This window comes from Manis pentadactyla, chromosome 1 (assembly GCF_030020395.1).
Source record: "Manis pentadactyla isolate mManPen7 chromosome 1, mManPen7.hap1, whole genome shotgun sequence".
Taxonomy (NCBI): domain Eukaryota; kingdom Metazoa; phylum Chordata; class Mammalia; order Pholidota; family Manidae; genus Manis; species Manis pentadactyla.
The window spans coordinates 212,308,797-212,328,345 of record NC_080019.1 but is presented as its reverse complement, the minus strand read 5'-3'; the positions used below and the strand labels follow the sequence as shown (position 1 = coordinate 212,328,345).

At 43.7% G+C, this 19,549-nt stretch overlaps 1 protein-coding gene across 1 annotated transcript in view; it reads right to left on the bottom strand.

Annotated features, from left to right (window-relative positions):
* Positions 1 to 453: 453 nt before the first annotated feature.
* IL5RA (interleukin 5 receptor subunit alpha) overlaps positions 454 to 19,549 on the bottom strand; it is a 33,017-nt gene continuing 13,921 nt past the window's right edge. Inside the window, exons 8-11 of the mRNA XM_036878416.2 lie at positions 18,659 to 18,797; positions 6,679 to 6,775; positions 5,942 to 6,026; positions 454 to 2,649 (exon numbers count right to left, since the gene is read on the bottom strand). Of these exons, the coding sequence (XP_036734311.2) occupies positions 2,563 to 2,649; positions 5,942 to 6,026; positions 6,679 to 6,775; positions 18,659 to 18,797 (408 nt within the window). The 3' untranslated portion in view covers positions 454 to 2,562. The remainder of the gene's footprint in view (positions 2,650 to 5,941; positions 6,027 to 6,678; positions 6,776 to 18,658; positions 18,798 to 19,549) is intronic.

Genomic DNA, 19,549 nt, shown 5'->3' with positions numbered 1-19,549 from the left:
AATTCCCTCAGCTTTTGCTTTATTTGGAAATTGTTTAATCCCTGCTTCAAATTTAAATGATAATCTTGCCAGGTAGAGTATTCTTGATTGTAGGCCTTTCTGTTTCATTGTATTAAATATATCATGCCAATCCCTTCTGGCCTTTACAGTTTCTGCTGAGAAGTCTGCTGATAGCCTGATGAGATTTCCTTTGAAAGTGATCTTTTTTCTCTCTCTGGCTGCTTTCAATACTCTCTCCTTGTCCTTGATCTTTACCATTTTAACTATTATATGTCTTGGTGTTATCTTCCTAGGGTTCCTTGTGTTGGGAGGTCTCTGTATGCTTCCATGACCTGAGAGACTATTTCCTTGCCCAGATTGGGGAAGTTTTCATCAATTAGTTCCTCAAAGATACTTTCTATCCCTTTTTCTCTCTCTCCTTCTTCTGGTACCCCTATAATGTGAATATCTTAACTATTCTCTCATTCCTAGAGATCCTTTTTTCTCTTTGTGTCCCAGTTTTGTTTTCCTGTTCTCTAATTTTTATATCATTTACTCTCTCCTCTACCTAATCTAATCTTTTAAATCCCTCCCTTGTATATTTCATTTCAGATACTGTATTTTTCAAAATTTCTCTCTCTTGGTTGAAATCTTCCCTGAGTTCTTGAATATTTTTCTGTAGCTTTGTGAGCATGTTTATGACTTTTATTTTGAAATGTTAAGATTTGTGATTTCAGTTTCACTAAGCCCTCGTTCTGGCATTTTATTTCTTGTAGTTTTGTTTGGACCAAATTCCTTTTCCACTTCATTTTTTTAGTGTTTTCTGTGGAATAATAACTTTGTGTGGTGCCCTTTAGTGCCCAGAAGCTCTACTTTCTGGAGCTGCCGTGCACCTGTGGTGATGGCAGGGGTTGCAGGCGAGTGGAAGTGGTGCCTGCCGGAAGGAAAGAACTTGGCTGGGAGGGTTTCCTGCCTTCCCGGCTGTAACGCTGCCTCCACTGCCAGGCCCAGTGAGCTGTGTGTGCAGGGAGGAGCCTCTGCATTATGCCCCTGTAGCTGCTGTAGGTGGGGCCACCCTCCAGCTGGTCTGGCACAATGGTGGGGGCAGCAGTGAGCTGGACCAGCGCCAGCAGGGAGGAAGGAGTGGCTGGCTCCCTACCACAGTGGAGGGCTTCAGGCTGTGTTGTCAGCCAGGGGCATGGAGTATCTGCAGCTCCTGAGAGTTCCCAACATGCTGAGCTGAGCATGCCACAAAGGTTTTGTCTACCTGTCATTTATCCTGAGCAGCAAGGTGTGTGTAATCCTTGCCCCTTTAGCACTCCTCTTGTTGGGAAGTTTTTCAAACTGCCTGCTTTTCTTTTGTCCCAGTGGGCTGGTTGTTCATAACTGTTCTACACAAGCAGCTAAAATCTCAGCCTCTCTGAGTATTCTGCCCGTCTTTGCTTTCCAACCCCACTAATCTCCAGAGCACCATGTAATGTGGTTTTGTGTTTCTGGAGCAGATCTGCAGGGCTGGGTGTTCAGCAGTCCTTGGATTCTACTCCTTCTCTGCTTTGTTTCTCTTCTGCCTGTTAGCTGGGGTTGGGGAAGGGCTTGTGTCCTGCAGGACTGTGACTTTGCTACTTTACCCTTTTCTGTTATGTCTTCTCTTTTCCCCAAATGTAGGCAGTTTGTTCTGCAGTCTTCAGGTCACATTTTCAGGATTAGTTGTATTTGCTGTATTTTCATTTTTTTATGTGATTTTGGGAAGAGGTTTCTGCCCCACTTCTCATGCCACAATCTTTTTTATTTTAGCAAGTTCATCCTTAATCAAGTGATCCCTTTCACAACACAATTCCACCCTTTACCTTTCTAAATACATTCCTAGAATATCAAGTCTGCCTTCAGTAATATAATCTTCAAGCAAAATCCTGTCCTCTCATTTGGTGTGAAATAATATATTAGGTTTTCATTTTATAATTAGTTTGCCTCAAATTATGCTACTGAAATCATGCTTATGGAACTTGAGATAATCTTTATCTCTCTCACCACCACCCTGCCCCTGGTCCCCCTCCACACACACTACCTGGAAAAAATGGGGGTAAAAAGGATTCTAAAACTCAGGGGAAAAAAAGCACCATGGCTCCCACTTGCCATAGGAAAGACAGTCTTGAATCCAAACTCGCCAGGCTGGTACAAAATGCTTTTTTCCTGGGATTTTAGCTGGGTCTTACCACTGGCAGTTTAAACAGCCAAGCTGGCATTCCCAGAGGAAACACGGTTAATATTATCTATAAAAATTGTCTCCTGCACAGAAGTTTGAGGGAAGTAATGCACATCCCAAAGCCTGGCAGGTAAGGTGCTACCCTGTGTGGAGTGGGAAGGATAGACATGGCTGAATGGTCAGATTAATCTGTCACCCTGAGTGAGCAAGAAGATTTTGATGAGGCATCTACGCTTGTGAGAGATTTGTCTGGGTGTATTGCCTTACCGCTAATTGAGTATTCAGTAAATTCTGAACTTCTAGCGAACAAACAGCAGTTTCTGTTCTTACTGCTTAGGCATGTTGAGTATCAGTTCAGTTTTGGAATGGCACGTGGGCCATCAGAACACAGAGTCTTCGAGGATCTCCAGTCCAGGCTCTTCCATGTAACTTATGACTTCAGTTTCTGTTTCATTGGAACCACTTTTCTGCAAAACAAAACACCCTTCCTTACCTGTCTTTTAGAGAACTTCTCATTTCTTCAAATTTCCTTGCATTTGGTTTTAAGTCTGTTTTGCTTATAAAAGTAATAAAACTTCACTGAAGAAAATAAGGAAAATACAATAGGAAGAAGACAAAAAAAATACCCATAAACCTACATCCCAAACAGTACCTACTGTTTCTCTTTAGCCCTTTTTTCTAGGTATACAGTTATTTTCACAGTTCTATGAAGGCAAATGGATAAACAGCTTTATAAATTGATTTATTTCTGTTAGGCATCATATCATATTTTTAATTATATTTTATGTGTTCTTTGGCTGAATGATTTTTTAAAGCACCATCACATTCTATCCAATGTTTATTGTAGTGTCCTCCTAAATTTGGATATGTGTTATATCCATTTGGGGCTATTATAAATAATGCAGATATTAATTAGAAAATTCATGACAAAAATAACATCACCTGTAAGATCATATTTCTCCACCTCATTTATTCATCCAACAGATTTTTAATACCTACCCTACCCTGGACACTGCTGTGCATTGGGTATGCAGTAATAAACACAACAGGTATGGTCTCTGCCTTCTGGACTTTACCTTAAATAGTTTATAGTTACTGTCTGGTTCCCACTGTAGAAACAGAGAACAGCTGGAAACCAGTCTAACAAATTGAAAGCTCAGAATAAGATTCTTTACAATAAGCCTACTTTTTTTATTGCTAAAGGCCAAGTTATTCCCTCCTTCAACCCACCCTCCAACTCCAGGATCTGTCTCTTGAGTTTTACCAAAAAAATCCCTAACTCAGGTCTAGACAAGCAAAAGCTTGCTTAATGAGGGCTCTGGGATGGCAGACGCCCTCTAATCCCAGGACGTGGGCTCTCATGCCAAACTCAGGGGTGCAAGTTGTAATTAAAAGCAGAGGGTTTACTTTCCCATAGCTGAAGGCTTCCTGGTGGTTGGCCAGACTGTCCCTGCCAATAACACTAATGGGCCCTCTTGCTGCCCTTGTAGCAGAGGCCCCAGGAGTGGGACGGCCAGGCTCTGCCTTTGGAGGTGGACGTGGAGGTGGGGGCGCTGCCCCATGTGGCCCCCCTGTGGTCAGCTCTGCACTTGCTGACTTATTCTTGCAAATAGAGGATTTTGCTCTAGGGCAGAGAGCAGGCAGTGGCATCTCATTTGTCCAGTTCTACCTGCTATGTCTCTGGGTCTCCTTGTCTCTGTTTCTGTCCCTCTCACTGGCCTGTTTACATGAAAGTGTACCACTTGAGAAGAGTGTAAGTTGTCGTGAGGAGCCTGGTGGTGCTGAGCTCTGACATTAATCCTGTGTTTGTTCTGAAACCAGCTTTGTCAACCCCAAGTGGTTATTTTGTACACATGACTTGATTTTAATTAACAACAAACCACAAGCTTATATAATAAGCTCTTAAGCCAGTTCCCTTCACCAACCTCAGAATATTAAAGGAAATCTTTGGGGACTCTGTAGGGAAATTAAATAACAGCATTAAGATGTTGCATTAAGAGGCCAGGACAGATGACTTCTGTCTGCTGCTTAAACACAGTTTCTCCAGGATGAGAAGAGGGGTTTGAAAGCCCAAATTCAGATGCACTGAAACAGAGCACCACGCTGGAGCCCCCTGTCCTTCCAGAAATGCTCTGGGTTAATGAGCAATCAGCTGCACCCCAAAAGGGAGGACACAGGAATGGAAAGAAGAGTGGAGTGGGTTTTTTGCCGGCCTCAGTTCTCCGTCACTAGGTGAGAGGTTCTCATTGTTTACAACCATTCCCAAACCCAAACTGCAAACCCTAAACAAAGGTCACAGCTTATTAAAATGAACCATTTTGATGAGTATTTCACCTTAGCTGTCCCTCCAACCAGTCACCAGCTGATTCATCCAATCCTGTGTTACCTTATTAAAGAAGGAACTTAAGTTGTTAAGGAAATTGCTTGACTTGTATTAACAGTCTGCAGTCTATAGCCTGTGGACTATATCTGGCTCACTGTTTTGGTAAATAAAGTTTTACTGGCCAGAGCTGAGCTCATTCATTGGCATGCTGTCTGTGGCTACTTTCACACTATGGTGGCAGCATCGGATCGTTGCGATAAACCATTCGGCCTTCAAATATTTGTATCTGGCTCTTTATTGAAGTTTGCTGATTCCTACTCTTAACCATTCAAATTAAGGACAAATTTGACAAGCAATGTGCAGTAACTACACTGAAAATGACAAAACATTGCTGAGAAAAATTAGAACTAGAGTGATGTGTGATGTTTACTACAAGTCAAAAGACTCATTATTGTTAAGATGTCACTTCTCTCAAAATTACCTGTGATACAATACAGTCCTGATCAAGATCCCAGCAGCTGTTTTTTTGTTTGGTTTGGAGTTTTTTGTAGAAATTGATAAACTGGCTCTAAAATTTATATGGAAAAGCAAAGGACCTAAAATAAGCAAAACAACTTTGGGGGGGAGGATCATGTTTGGAAGCTTTATACTGCCTGGTCTCCAGGTAGGTATACAATAAAGCTGCAGTAATTCAAATGGGATTGTATTGGCAGGAGGACAGTCAAACAGGCAAATAAAATTAAATAGACCAGAAATAGACCTGCACATATATGGGAAAACTGATTTTCAACAAGTATGCCAAGACAATTCACTGGGGAAAAGGATGACATATGTGTGTGTGTGTGTGTGTGTGTGTGTGTGTGTGTGTGTGTGTATTTAACCAATGGTGCTAGAACACTTGGGTAGTCATAAGTGAGTATTCAGTTAAGCCTAAGAGCTCTGAATAGTGAATAGGGCCTAAGAAAATTAATATTTGGAGAAATCAGTTGCCTTCTCACTGGTTCTTTATACAAAGGAACTAGGAAAAATCCCCTGAAAAACTTTAGTGATTAGGGTACCTGTGGGCAGAAACATGGATTCTTGAAATGTCAGAGCTAAAGGGACATCAGACAGCTCATTTTTGTTCCTTACCCTAAAAAAAGGGAAGTCCATGTTGGAAGAATTGCCCAGGGTCTGTTAAGAGATGACTGATAGAAAATTAAAGTTCAAGTCTGACTGGTGACCACATGCATAACTGAATACGAACTTTCCAGTATTCAAAGACAATAATGAACATGTATAACAGAACAACCTGCCAGAGAGCAGAGTGACTAAGGCATGTGGCCTCCTGGGTAAAGACCCTGCCATGTAAGGTGGAGAACCAGTAACCCAATGGCAGATAACTGTGGACACAGCCATAGGCAGACATGACATATCATAAGGACCTTCAACATTACCTCATAGTTGATGTTTACAAAGAAATCTTTAATACTGCTTTTCGGTGTTGGGACTGGTGGAAACAACTTGGTCCATAAGTGACATCTGAAAGCAAGAAAGGAGGGAGTTACATGAGCAAGAGTGTCCTTTCTTATCCTTAAATAGCTACTACAGTAATTGACCTAGTTAATCCCCAAACCTGCTGTTTTGTAATTGAAAATCTATTGACCAAGGCTTCCAAATGCCTACATTACCCTAGGGGTACTGCAAGGTTCTGCAGTATCTGCCCTCTTAGTTGTCCAAAAAAGACAAAATGGTAATTGCTTCATGTCAGTACACGTTACCAGGCCTAATTTCTGAAAATGAGTGATCTCTGTCATGTGTGCAGTGCCCCGCTGTTACCTACAGGGCTCGTTGGCAGCCCTCCAGCTGTGATGGCTCACAGAAATCACTTTCTTTTTGGTAATGAGTGGAATCATAAGAACATTAATGTGAAAGCCGCCTCAGAAATGAACAGACCCCCAAAATTCAAGAATGAGCAATGTAATGGCTGAGCTATGCGGTGCTCTGTAGATAATCTGATGTTTCTCATTTTTTGATATGGTCCGCCCTCATCTTGCAAAGCCTGTCCAAAAGACACAAAAGTGCCATAAATTCCATCTGGTAACAAGGACTCTAATGGATGCACAGCAAGAAGGTAAAAATTCAGTTCTCAGACCCCACAGGAAGCACCCCAAATATAAAAAATATTACCTACTTTCTACAGATGAGTGAGAACATTAACAAGGTGAAGCAGATGGTTGCCATAAACACAATAAGAAACCATTCTGTTGAGGGCTTCTGCTCATCATTTCCTGATTAAAAAGAAAAATCAGCTAGAATCAGCAGCAGATAAGAGAAATGAGTAGTGTGGGCAATCGAATGCGTGGGTTTGAGGTGTAGGCATTGGGTGAGGCCAGGCCAGTAGCTTAGCCTTCCTGAGCCTCAAATTTGTCATCTGTCAAATGGGGTGGGCCTGGGGGGCTAATCTCCACCTCATAAAGGCTAATCTGAAGATGAAATGAAAAATGGCAGTGAGGCCACTTTTCATGTTACAGTATTATTTCATCTATCAGCAGGTATTCATGGAGTACATTCCAGGTACTGTGCCACCTGCATCTTGGAGCTTAATCAGTTTTTGGTTGAGTAGTAAGGTTTTTTGATTGAAAAGCTACAAAAACGTAAACCTACTTAGTAACCTTATTACATTACAATGAAAATACAAAGTTGGAAATTGAACTTTTACAGGAAGTAAAGTATGGAATGATGCTCATAGTTAACAGTAAAGGCATCAGGATCTGCTGTACATGCTTTGCAATCTTAACTATCCTGAACACACCCTTTTCCAGATTACCACTACACAGACAGGAAAGTATGAGGAAATTGCTCTTAAGTCAGTACAGAAAGTATAATATGGTGCATGTCACCTTACTCTCTAGTTAAAGTTGTTGCTAATCTGCCCACTTTTGTGGGCTTTGAGGATAGCTCCAGGGTGTGTGTGATTTTTTTTTTTAAGGTAGTGGTAATGCATTCGAGAAAAACCCAGGGCCATTTACCAAATGTTATTTAAAGAGGTAACCACTTGCTAAATTTCCTGATTCACTTCCAAATGAAAATGCAAAACCAGAGCTATATCCCTGAATACAACTTTCGCTTTCTGTGGTGGAGGCCAGTAGCAAATTCATTCCTTTATTCACCCATTCAACACATATTTCTGAGTCCTGTTATGTGTTTGGCACTGCACAAGTTGCGGGGAGGTGGGTCACGATAACACGTGGGCTCTCCCTCCTCGCAGATCAGGATCCCTCAGGGAGGACGGACACTAAGCAAGTCCTGACACAGGTGCTGATCCGGTGAGAGATGCGCAAAGTCCCGAGGTGATGGTCAAGCCACCCTGCGCCAGGAGAGGCAGCTCCCAGGCCTCAGTTTCCATTAACTCTTCTTATGTCACGTGAGAAGTGAACAAGTGGAATTTTCAAGTCCCTGTAAATATCCTAAGACTTTGAAAAGCTCCCACAACACTTCAAACTCAAAATGTCCAGGTCCCAAGAGGGAGGGATGCCTTGAGGGTTTAAGGCTAGTGAATCCAACTTTGCCCTGATCTCTCTGCTTGCCTCCGGAGAGCTCTTACTCGGGCTTATCTCCACCTCCCTAAAGCTTTCACCTCTCCCCCTTCATCTCTGCGCTTCCTCCTTCACATATTCGTGGAGTCCTGTATCTTGAATAAGCCATTCCTTTGCTCTGCCATGTCTCCCAACTATCATCAAATGCATTCTGACTTTATTTTCCAGGCTAATTTCTTGCAGGGAATTCAGGCTGTTTCATTTCCCCATTCCAGAAATTGCTTCTTTATTCACAGGTGGTTTCCTCCTAGTTGAATTCAAAGGGCTTTTGCTTCTTTGTTCCAACTTTCTTTTTCCTGACCTTCCCTCCTGAATTTTAAGCTTAGCAGTTGCACCTACCTTGAAACCAAGCCATTGCCTCTTTTCCCCCAAATTCCTCCTCTTCAGGGGAATTTCCTTCTCCTCTTTTTAATTTCAACTGACTCTCTCAGCTAAGTCCTTCATCCTCTGATGTTTTCCACCATGGTCTGTTCTTTAAACTTTGAGACCTTTGCTGAGCACAGCTTTGCCTTTTAATTCCATGCATTCTTCTCCCAAGCCTCTATTCCTGGCCCAGCCGTGACATGCAACTCTGAAACTGCCCATGGGTGAGACCTGCACAGATGTTTCTCCAGCAGGACAACATTCAAATTCAAACTCTTGCCCTTCTTCACATGAAAACAACTTCTCTCACTAACTCCCCCAATCTTGGAAGAGTGGAGATTCTTCCAACTTCCCAAACTGGTATCCTTGGAGTCACTTTGATTCTTCACATTCTCTGTAGCCCTGCCTGCCTTCCTCATTTATTTGATTTGCATCATTACATCATAGCCAGTCATAAATGCAAGTGAACATCCATCCTTGCCTAGTGTGGAGACTGAATTCTGTTCCCAGCTTGCTGAGAAGGTGTCTGTAATGGACCTTGGTTCCCTCATCTATACAAATCAGGGAGGTGGCATATATGACCTCAATGATCCCTCCAATCCCAGTGCCTTTTCTAGTACCCTTGACTCAGTCCAGGGTATTGTCATTTCCTGTACACATACCTCTAACAAAAATTACTTTAGAAAAGTGTATATGTATGTTTCTGTTACTGAAAGTTATAGTGAAGTGTAAAAAACTAAAACAAAAATAATTAGTAACTGGAAGTAATAGCTTATTTTCTATACATATTTTTATGTTTGCTTTGTCTGGGAGCTCATAGGTAACAAATGCAGTGCAGAAATGCTTAATGTGCCTTCTCAGTGTAACTTCACAGGAATGCTTCGAGGAGGGCACCGCTATCCTTACTTTACAGATGGAGCAGAGGAAGTCCGCTGAGGGCACACAGCTAGTGGGTGGGGTGCACACGACTGGGCCAGCGGTAATGCTCTTAAAAGAGCATGGAGCAGTGATACTATTTCTGCTTCCACCCCCACCATGCTCTGGATAGAACAGGTGGTGGGTGCTTCTCTCAAAACGTCCCAAGTGTTTCTCCGTCTCTGAACAGCTCCGGAGCAGAGTCATCTTCCTGGTGGGATCGCACTGCCCTGCAGGGGAGCGACCGCCCTGTGTCCTGCGTGACTGTGGGAGGTTGCTAGGTGTGCAGGCTGCTTCTCCAGTAGAAAAGCTGCTTTGCAAACTACCATTCTCCTGACATTTCCTAAGCTTTAATTGAGATTGAATCACTTTATCAAAACCTACAACCAGAGTATTATATGTGTTTACATGTGTTATTTTACAAACAAGCAGTTGCCACAATTTGTAAAATGATGGAAAATAGAGACTCAGAGAGGCAAACCTTTTATTTTCCCAAAAGCTACAGATAATCAGTGGTTCTAGGATTAATATTCAGTTGTCTGGATTGTAACTGAGCATCATAGTCACTGTTCAACTTAGTTTCTATTGCAGTTGCTCATAGCTAATATCAAGAGCAACTGGGATGAACTAATATCAAGTAAAATACCATCTTGCTTTATTTCCTAGTCCAATTTCCTGAATAAGGGAGTCTGCCTGCTTCATTTCCTCCTCTCTGAAACTCACCAGTCCATGCTCTTAACCATTATGCAAGTAACCTAATCCGTATGTTCAGAAACTCTGTACTCATACACATGGAATATGAATTTAGTGTGTCAGCAGAAAAAAAAAGTTACCCTGTTTACAACCAGGTTAGACAAGACAGGTAGGTTTCGAGTCCTGTAGAAAGAATGAGCAGTGTTGTAAATAATATCAGGGTTGCACAGTCGGTCCCATTTTTGTCTCAAATTTTGTAATGCTCCATCGCCTGATATGCCAAGTCCTGATAATAGTACCGTTTATTTTTTTACCACAATTGCAAAAATATTTTCAGTTAAACCACTCTGTATTTATTCACTTCCACTCTCACTTTGATTAGCAAAGATTCTCATTGAATTGGCAAAAATACAGAGGCAACTTATTTTATTTCATGCAATCAAAAAAAGTTATTGATGCACGCAAGGTATTAGGTGTGAAGCAACATGATGGTCGCTGCCTGGAGGGAGTTGGCAAATTAGTCATTTCTCCTGGCATGGCTGCTGCACTGTCCCGGAGTGCCTTGGAACTAATCCCCTACTGCCATTTGAGAACAGAACTAACCCCCAGAGAGTGGAGGGAAGGTTAATTTTACCACAAAGAAAAGAAACTGGCAGGTAAATTTAGTGCAAGAAAAAGCTTTCATCTACCACCAAATGGAACTTATTTGTGGATTATCTACTGTTTAATTATTAATGCAAAAACTTGAGTCAGTTATACAAATAAATGAATTAAAATTAGCTTCTACCCTGGTTTCATTGAAGGTAGAAAAGGGGAACAGGTCTCACTGCTCACTGACAATATATATCCTTCAGGGCAAATGATTAAGAAGTTCAATACTGTACAGGTTGGGAGGCCCTTGAGTACATCATTCATTTGAATTCTGGGATCTCTGGCCTTAGAGACATTCTTGAGAACAAGTATTTCCAGATAACTTGGATCTTTTGTCTGACTCAAGGAGAATGCCTTTCCTGCCATTAAAACGGAAGCCACAGATGTTTCTTTTCAAGAAATCAATGAGCACCACTATTTGGTTATGCAGAGATGAGTTTTAGAAAGGGGAAGTCAGCAAGCCTGTCCTTCTAAGGAGGAGCAGCCCTTCAGACCCTCCACCTCATTCCTGGCTGCTCTTTGGACACTAGCAGCTTCGAGTGCTCAGGAGCTCAGGTGTGTGGTTTCTGGTGACCTTGGCTTCCATTGCTCCTCACATCTCAACCATTTGACCTTGAGAATTAGCCAACTAATGAAAATTCTGCCCTTGTAGAATGTGAGAATGTATATGTGGGGTCAGGGGGATGAAAAGGGGTGGGGTGGGATGGTGGCAACCAAGAGGGCAGAAAGTTGTAGGCATCGGTCCAAGCTTCATCCCAGATGTGCCTCTGGCTGCCAGGGGAGCTTTGCCAAATCACTTCCCTCCTTGTGCTGCAGCTCCTCTTGTTCTAGAATTCTGTGATCTATGTAGTTCAGACTAACAACTCTGAGGAGGTCAGTTTGATGTGGCTTGTTCCACTGTAAATTGTCCATACAAATATGACCTTAACTGCTTCCATATTGATTTTGAATCTGATTTCAGATTCAGCCACAGGTTTCCAGGGAAAAGAGCTAATTAGTAAATTGATGGGACTCATCCACTGAAACAGCCCTACTCTGTGTTCATAAAACCAGCAAATACAGGGAGCAAAAGTGCAATAGGGCTGGGTCATGGAGAGAACCCTGCTGTGTTAGTCTGAGAGCTCCTGTGGCTTGCCTCTCCTTGTGGGGAGGGGCTCTGGCGTCCTTCGTGAAGGGGCACCCAAACCAGGTCAGGCTTACAATGCAAGCAAAGGTCAGAAACAAACCTTTTGGGTAGCTAAGCTTTCCGAAACAGCTGACAGGTGGACCATGGGCTTTACCTGACTTAGGGAGAAAAAGAGAGGAGGCAGTAATCACAGGCTTAGTGGACAAAATGTACACTTGTCCAGGGCCCAGAGAAAAATAACACAAAACTTGCCCTGTGTTTATCTCTGGAAACTGGGCTCAAGCAAACTGAAATACGGAGAAGAAATGGTGACCCCCTGCGTGTATGTGTGCACATGTTCAGGGTTCCCCAGACGGGTCGCTGTGGTGTGGTCTGTCTACATTCCTCCCAGTCCGCACAGGGCCACACTTGTTGAAGCTGAATGGAGAGTGCGGGCTTCCCTACACAGCACCAAAGACGATGTGCCTCCTGGGCCCTACGTAACCCAGAACTTTCTCAAGTGTAAGGGACTGCTAGTCCTGTTCTGCTAACCTACTAAAACAACAGAAAGCTGGCTGCAGCTATCACAAATCACAAAGAAATAAGAAACACAGGGTGAATAGGTTTAATCCTGGTTCTGCGACTTGCCACGGAGGTGACCTGAAGCAGGGTGAGACCTCCAGTATCCAATGTCTGCTGTGCAAAATGAGGATAAGAACTGAATGAGCTGATATGCATAAAGTGCTTAGCGCAGTGGTAGGACATAGTAGGTGTTCAATAAATAATAGCTACTATAATTAGGGTTACACACAATGTTTCAGAACTGAAGCATCACGATACTATATGTAATTTAAAAAAACTAAATGTCATTTAAAAAAACTAAAATGTGAGTACTGTGAGAATCCCCAAAACGCAGGGCAATCAACCCCTGGAGAGGAGAAAAGCACACCAAATAATCCAGAAACTAGGGAACTGAAGGGGGCATAGGGCATGCCTGGTCCTGGCCCTCTGAGATCTATACTAAAATGAAAATTATATGCAAGCTGATTGTGAACTGGCACAAACCCCAGCCCCCACTGCCCATCTCCTGCCTCAGTCTCCCTGGCTGGCACCATGACCCATGGGATGATAAAGCATCACAGGGAAACTGCTGTGGAGCTGGTCCTGTGGCTTGGTCTAGGCCCAGCCCACCACTTCCGGGTCCTGTCACTCTGGGCATTTCCTTAACCTCTCTGCATCTGTTTTTTCATCTGTTAATATCTACAATTGGAAAAACCTGGTGTTTGTAAAGATACATAAGGTAATGTAGATAGACGTGCCTAGCTCAGTACCTGGCTGTCCTTCCTCTAAGCTGATGTCCCATCTCAGACTCATGATGCAGAATTCACACATGGATGGGCCCAGCGTGGCATAGGCACTGCTGGAGGTGGCCATGCCTGAAAGCACAGTGGAACGCTTTACTCCTGACAGTTGGGGACAAAATCTGAAAATTCATGCTACCCTCCTCCTGGCTATCAGGACCACCATTGGGATGCGGGGGTCCTGACCCCATTCGGGGAACCCTGGAGGGGCCGCCAGGCATGGTCTAACCAGCCTTGAAACCATAGGAGCTACGTACGAGGCGGCTGCTGACCTAACCAACTACTAAATTTACCCACCTGAAATCCTCCACTGGTGTGGGAAACCCAGGATCACCCCAAGTTGTATTAGTGTCAGGTAAGCCTCAGTGTGTTTTTCAGGCTACTGAGGGAACCCTCAATGTTTTTCAGGTTATTTCAGGTCAACTTTTTATTTTCCAACCACTTTTTGTACCTGTTGACCCAGAGGGTGCCATCAGTTACTTCAGGAAAGCTTCCTGCAAAATTCTTTGGGAAGACCTAGGAGAGCCTAATCTTGGACCACTACAGTGTTTCCACTCTATGTTTATATTCTCTGATTTTCTCTCTGTTTCACCACAGTGTGAGAATTTAGAAAGAGTATGTGGAAAAAGATACAGGAAGAAAGAGGGCAGAGGGCTGAGGGTAGGAGCCGCACGCCCCCCTATGATGCCTGCAGTGTGAAATGAAGAGATGAAGTAGACATCAGAAGTGGCTGCAAGCCCTCCAGCTTTGGGTTCTGGGTGCCCAGGCCAATGTACCAGATTCTGTGGCACTTTCACGCCCATGAATGTCAAGTCAGAGGACAATGGAACTAGTTTCCCTGTGGGAAGCTTACTTGCATCTCTGCCCAAATTCTTACACGCCTCCTTGTTTTATGCCTCAAACTGTTGTCATTAAGTCCTTCTGGACTCTAGGATGAGCCACTTTCCTCTAAGAATCAACCCCACCCCCCACACTGTGCCAGGGAAGCCAAGGGTTTCCTGTGAGTAGCACGTCTTTGGAAGGAGATGCCCACTCCCCTGCATGTCGGAGCCAGCGGAGCACTGCCCTGAGCCTGGCTCTCCTGCACTGGGTGCAGGTGCTGCACACCACAACCCTAAGGAACCCTGGTTCACTAACACATTTTCATGGTACCTACTCCACCGTAGCTTCAATCCTGGCCTTCAGATAGAGCTTCCAGTGAGGTCAGGGCAAACCCCAGTCGCTGTTTGAGGTGCCATCATGCCTGTGACTGTGGGTCAGACCCGTCACTGAACACAGTTCTCAGAAGGACTGGCCAAGGACGTGGCAGGAAATAAACACAGAATGGACTCCTTAAAATGCTCAATGCACCAAATCACTGTAGGGAACTATTTTCCTGATTGCTTGCTTCATGGAGGAGAGAGAAGAGAAAAGGGCAAACTTGAGGAAAGAAAAAGCTTCATCACAGGCCCAGGGGACAGAAGGCTTTGGTAAATGGGAGATAACACAGAGAATAAAGCAACAGAAGAATCCGGAAGTGAAGAAAGTTTCAAAAGGAGAAAGACCATTAAAAGTGGGAAGTTAGCTCTTAAGATAAGTGGAGCCAGTTGAGGAAGGCCAGTTGATGACGAGTAGTGATAAAATGAAGCTGTTACTTCCGTTTGGAAGAAACCGAGTATTCCATGCTCTGGAAATCCCAGCAGGAGCGGGCCACCCAGAGCAGAGTGTCAGGGAGGGTGGGCGTGCGCTTCCTGCCTGTGCCCCAGCTGCCGGCCCCTGTGCCGCTTCCCTGTCGGGGGACCTTGACGCCGCAAGCTGGACAGCAGTCCTGTCTCCTCGTCAACCAAAGCTCACTCATCCTGGCCCTCGCTCTTTATTCACACCTTGGGCTATGATGGGTCGATTAGTGAATTGAATCTAGTTCAGTTTGATAATTGATTCAGATGTTACCTGTTTGAGAAAATTGTCCATTAATAGCCACTTCTTGGCTGTCTGATAACTAGTGAATTTTTAATATTGTTGGGCCTCCATTTTCTGAAAATAAAAGAGGTGGATGGACTTAATAACATCTAAGAAAGAGGTGATAGTTAACTTGGACCTTGGAGTGAAACTGGAAGGGGAAGACTCCAGGGTGCCATTTGTACAACAAGGTAGGAGAGGAGGAAGGTGTCTAGAGGAAATGAATGTAGCGGCAAAACTGCCTGATAGATGGCAAGCTGAGCATAATTATTGCTGCATCCTCAAGGGGTAACGAAGAGCCATGTGAAATGTCCCAGAGGGGCCTAGACTTCCTATTATGTTTATTAATCATCTTGATGAAAATGGCAAGTGTGCACTGACTAAATTCACTAACGATCCTAAACTGAGCAAGGGAGTAAATTCTAGAAACAATGGATTTGTAAGGTGAGTAGTCCTATCAATCAGCTCATCTTAATGAAAAGGGTGGAAGCACATGAAATGGGGATCTGCCATAGATAATGGCAGTGAGGTGCACCCGGTAGGGGGGTCTTGAGCCCAGTTCCAAACTGGGAACCTGTTATTTAGGAAATAATAATGGAAATGTGGAGAATGAATAATAAATTAAAAACAAGCTTAAACTCATTGTAGACCAGTTTCTCTCTCAGCATTTTGGTGATGGGCTGATGGAGCATTGAAGTAAGAAAACAGCAGGGTAGGAATGAACTTTGGGGTGCAGGGCTCACATTTCACGGGTGAGGAAACAGACCCAGGTTAAGCGTGTCTCACTAGTCAGGAGCGGCAGAGACCTGGCCTACTCGCCGTCACTGTCCCCTGCAGTGGTGACAGATCACCACACCTGAGGACCTACACGTTCCCTGAGAATCCACCTTGTCACAGCCCTCTCAGCAGGCTCTGTGTGCTTGGCTCATGATGTTACACTTGCTGTGTCCAACTTCGGTTACTCAGCTCGGCCCTGCAGTGTCATGGCTGAAACGTGGCTCTCCTTATTTGTCTCTCGCTTCTTCCTTACTCTCCGAGTCCTAAATTCTCCAAGATTTGCACTAAGTAGGACTTCAAAACTCAAACGGGAACAGAACTGGCCCCTTAGCCAGGGTTCCCACCTTGGTCTCCACCATGTTGGTTTGAGGTCCTTGGACAGCATTAAAAGAACCTCTTAATTCTAAGTGTAGTAATGTGGGCAAGACACGTAGGAATATCTTGGGGCCAAAAGAGTTTTGTGCCTTGGGGATAATAAAGCATTTGAAAAAAGAAACCCACCAAATGCTTGAGTAATTAACCTTCTACCATAGGCATTTGATAAAATTAATAACCTTATTAAAACCCTGGGGTGAGTAATGTGACTTATGTTTCCCTCTTGGTGAGCAGAGAGCATTTTATTGTGCAGTGAAGCCACACAGAGAGAGCTTCTGTGTGTGCTGGGTCTCTCTAGTCAGGTCAGGGCATCAGCCGAGAAAGGAGGAGAGGGAAGACTGGCCGTGGCAGAATCAGGAAGGAGGTGCAGTTGGCCTGTTCTTGGTTCCTTTTAGCCACCTTTCGGTTGCCTCTGCCAGGAAGGCTAATGCTGCTCCTTTGAGTCCCAGAGAGATGATGGCAGGGCCACCCTGTAAGGCTGTGCAGGTTACGCATTGCACAATTTCAGGTGGTACCATTCCCCTTTGGAAACTCAGCCTCTCTGCATGACTAGTCCCCTTGCAGACTAAGGACAGCCTCCGTTTCCCAGACTGCTCATCTCTAGGAATTTACCTGGTATGTGTCCTGACTCATATCCACCTAGGCCAGTGTGCCACTGCCCTGTCAGCTCCTGAAGACCCGCCCGGTAGCCTAAGTGGATGAGTTAAAGAACAGGAATTTTTAGCATGTACCTGAAAACAATCTCTCCTCCTTACAAATACTCTTCAAGATGCCCCATAGGATGAGTGAGAGATTGTGTTTACATGCTTGACTAGCCATCAGCACAAAATTAGCTCCTTTAGAAATCAAGTAAGTAAGTCTAATTTATTAAGCACTTTACAGCTTGCAGAATCTGGTCACACCATGCCGTCAAGCTAAGAGCTCTGGTGTTGGAGGCAGTCAGCCTGAGTTTCAGTCCCATTTCTGCCATTCTGAAAAGCAGAGTTAGGCAAATTGCCTAAACTTTCCAAACTTATTTTCTCACCTGCAAAGTAGGTTTGTTGATAGGATTACAGAAGGTAATGCACACAAAGCATTTAGTACAATGCTTGGCAAAATAGTCATCAAAAAAGTGTCATCTGCTATCATTATTTTTGTTTCACAGTACTTTGGGAGGCAGGCAAGGTGGATATTACTTTCCTTTATCCTAGAAATCAAAGCAAGGGTGGAAACAAGTGATTTGTCTAAGGGGATGCAGTCCATATATACCAAGACTGGGCATTCACCTGTGCTCTCTGTATAAGATTCCACTCTTCTTTCTGCCATCCTGTGTTCTCATAGCTCTTGTGTGGCATGTAACCACCTATGCATCCCCAGGTTGCACAGTTGTGGCATATGTTTTAGCTATCTCCTCTCATAAAATGCCTGTGAATGCCCAAGACACCCAGATAGTAGCAAACAACAGTGTGTGAATTTTCTGTCTGCAAGGTGCAAGGTTATGGGATTGCTGTCAGCAGCAGCATGAGGATGGGAAGGCCCCCTTTCATTCAGACCCTCCGTGGGGTAGTTCATTACCCTTCACAAATCCCACTGACAGCTACAGTGATCATCTTATTTGCCCAGAAAACTAGTCAGTTTGGTCATAAACAAAAATAGCTGCAGAACCAACAAAGGATCCCAGGCCATACCCGGTCCTTTTATGTACGTTACACCGAAGGCTTCAGGGCTGGATCCAGATTTTATGGTCCCTGATGCTTACTCAGTTATAGAATTTTCTTTAAAAAAGGAAACAAAGGTATGAATTCATATTTAGGTAAGGGGAATGTTGGAAATGGAGAATTAGGGATTAGTAGTTTCCAGGGGTTAGGAATAGAGGAAGTATTTAGAAAAGAGCGACGGACACGTGAACTCACCCATGGGATAGAATTGCCCAGAACTCAGTGGGCTCACAAATGAGTACATATAAAATGGATGACATCTGAATACGATCAGTGGGCTGTATCCATGCCAGATTTCTGGTGACGATAATAGACAGTGGTTTTGCAAGATGTTACCCTTGAAGGAAACTAGGTAAAAGCTACAGAAATACTCTATTATATCTTATAACTGCATGGAAATCTACAATTATCTTCAAAAAAGAGTTTGTAAAAAAACTGAATAGAACTAGAATCAGATAATATGAAAAAAAAATAGGCACAAGACTTTGAAAGGCTCCTGGTAGCAAGAAGCTTGCACACTTAAGCTTCATTGGCTTCCACGTAAATCCATCTCTCATCAAAAAGTGGGCCGACAGAGGAGGAGGTAGAGTAGACATGTGAAAGCTCAAGACCCACAGTGAATGGGTAACACACTTCCCAGGATTCTCTGTTTTAACCAGGAGTGAGGCCACTGGCTTTAAAATACACACAGGATACTTACCCACATAAATAGGCTGACTCCACTCGCTCCAGAGCCCCGCTGCTCTGCACACGGAGCTCACAGTTGCTCTCACTTGAATGGAATACTTAGAAATATCATCAGTTACCACGGTGAATGTATTGGTTGTCATTTTTTCTGTCTAAATGGGAAAAAATGGACATTATAAGAATCTCTGGTCACATAATTTAAGGAATGCCAATTATCAGATTGGGAGATCATATATATGTAAGAAATGTGACTCACTGTACAGTGACCTATTTTAAATCAACAGGACACCTGTTGATTAGTTTACTCAAAGTCTTTTAGTGTGGCTTGTGTTGGCGACTGCCCCCCTCCTTCAGTGGAAAGCTCTCTTCTAACCAGCAATAAACAAAATGGGCAACTGTCAGGTCTAGCTGAGCCATCGAATCTAATTGACATTTCCCGATTGAAAGACTGGAGTGGCCTATGGCCGTCTGCATGATCCTCCTCACCTTGTCCCTCCACATTCTGTAGTCACATCACTACACTATCACTTGGTTTCCGTCATACTTAGCAGGCATCCGAAAACTACAATCTGCAGGCCAGTCTGGCCAGCTCCCTGTTTTTGCAGGGCCTGCAAACTAAGAATGATTTATATATCTTTAGTGATTGAAAAATATCAAAAGAATAATACTTCATGACACCTGAAAATTACATGAAATTGAAACTTCAGTGTCCGCTCATAGTCTTCCTGGAACACACCCACGCGTCTTTGCTAGTGTGTTATCTATGGCTGCTTTTGTTTTGCAGCTGCTGAGGTGCATAATTGTGACAGTAACCACATGGCCTTGGAAGCCTAAAATAGCTGGCTCTTTACAAAAAAAACATTCGCTGAATGTCTCAAACAACTGGAGCCAGAAGTTGGGAGGA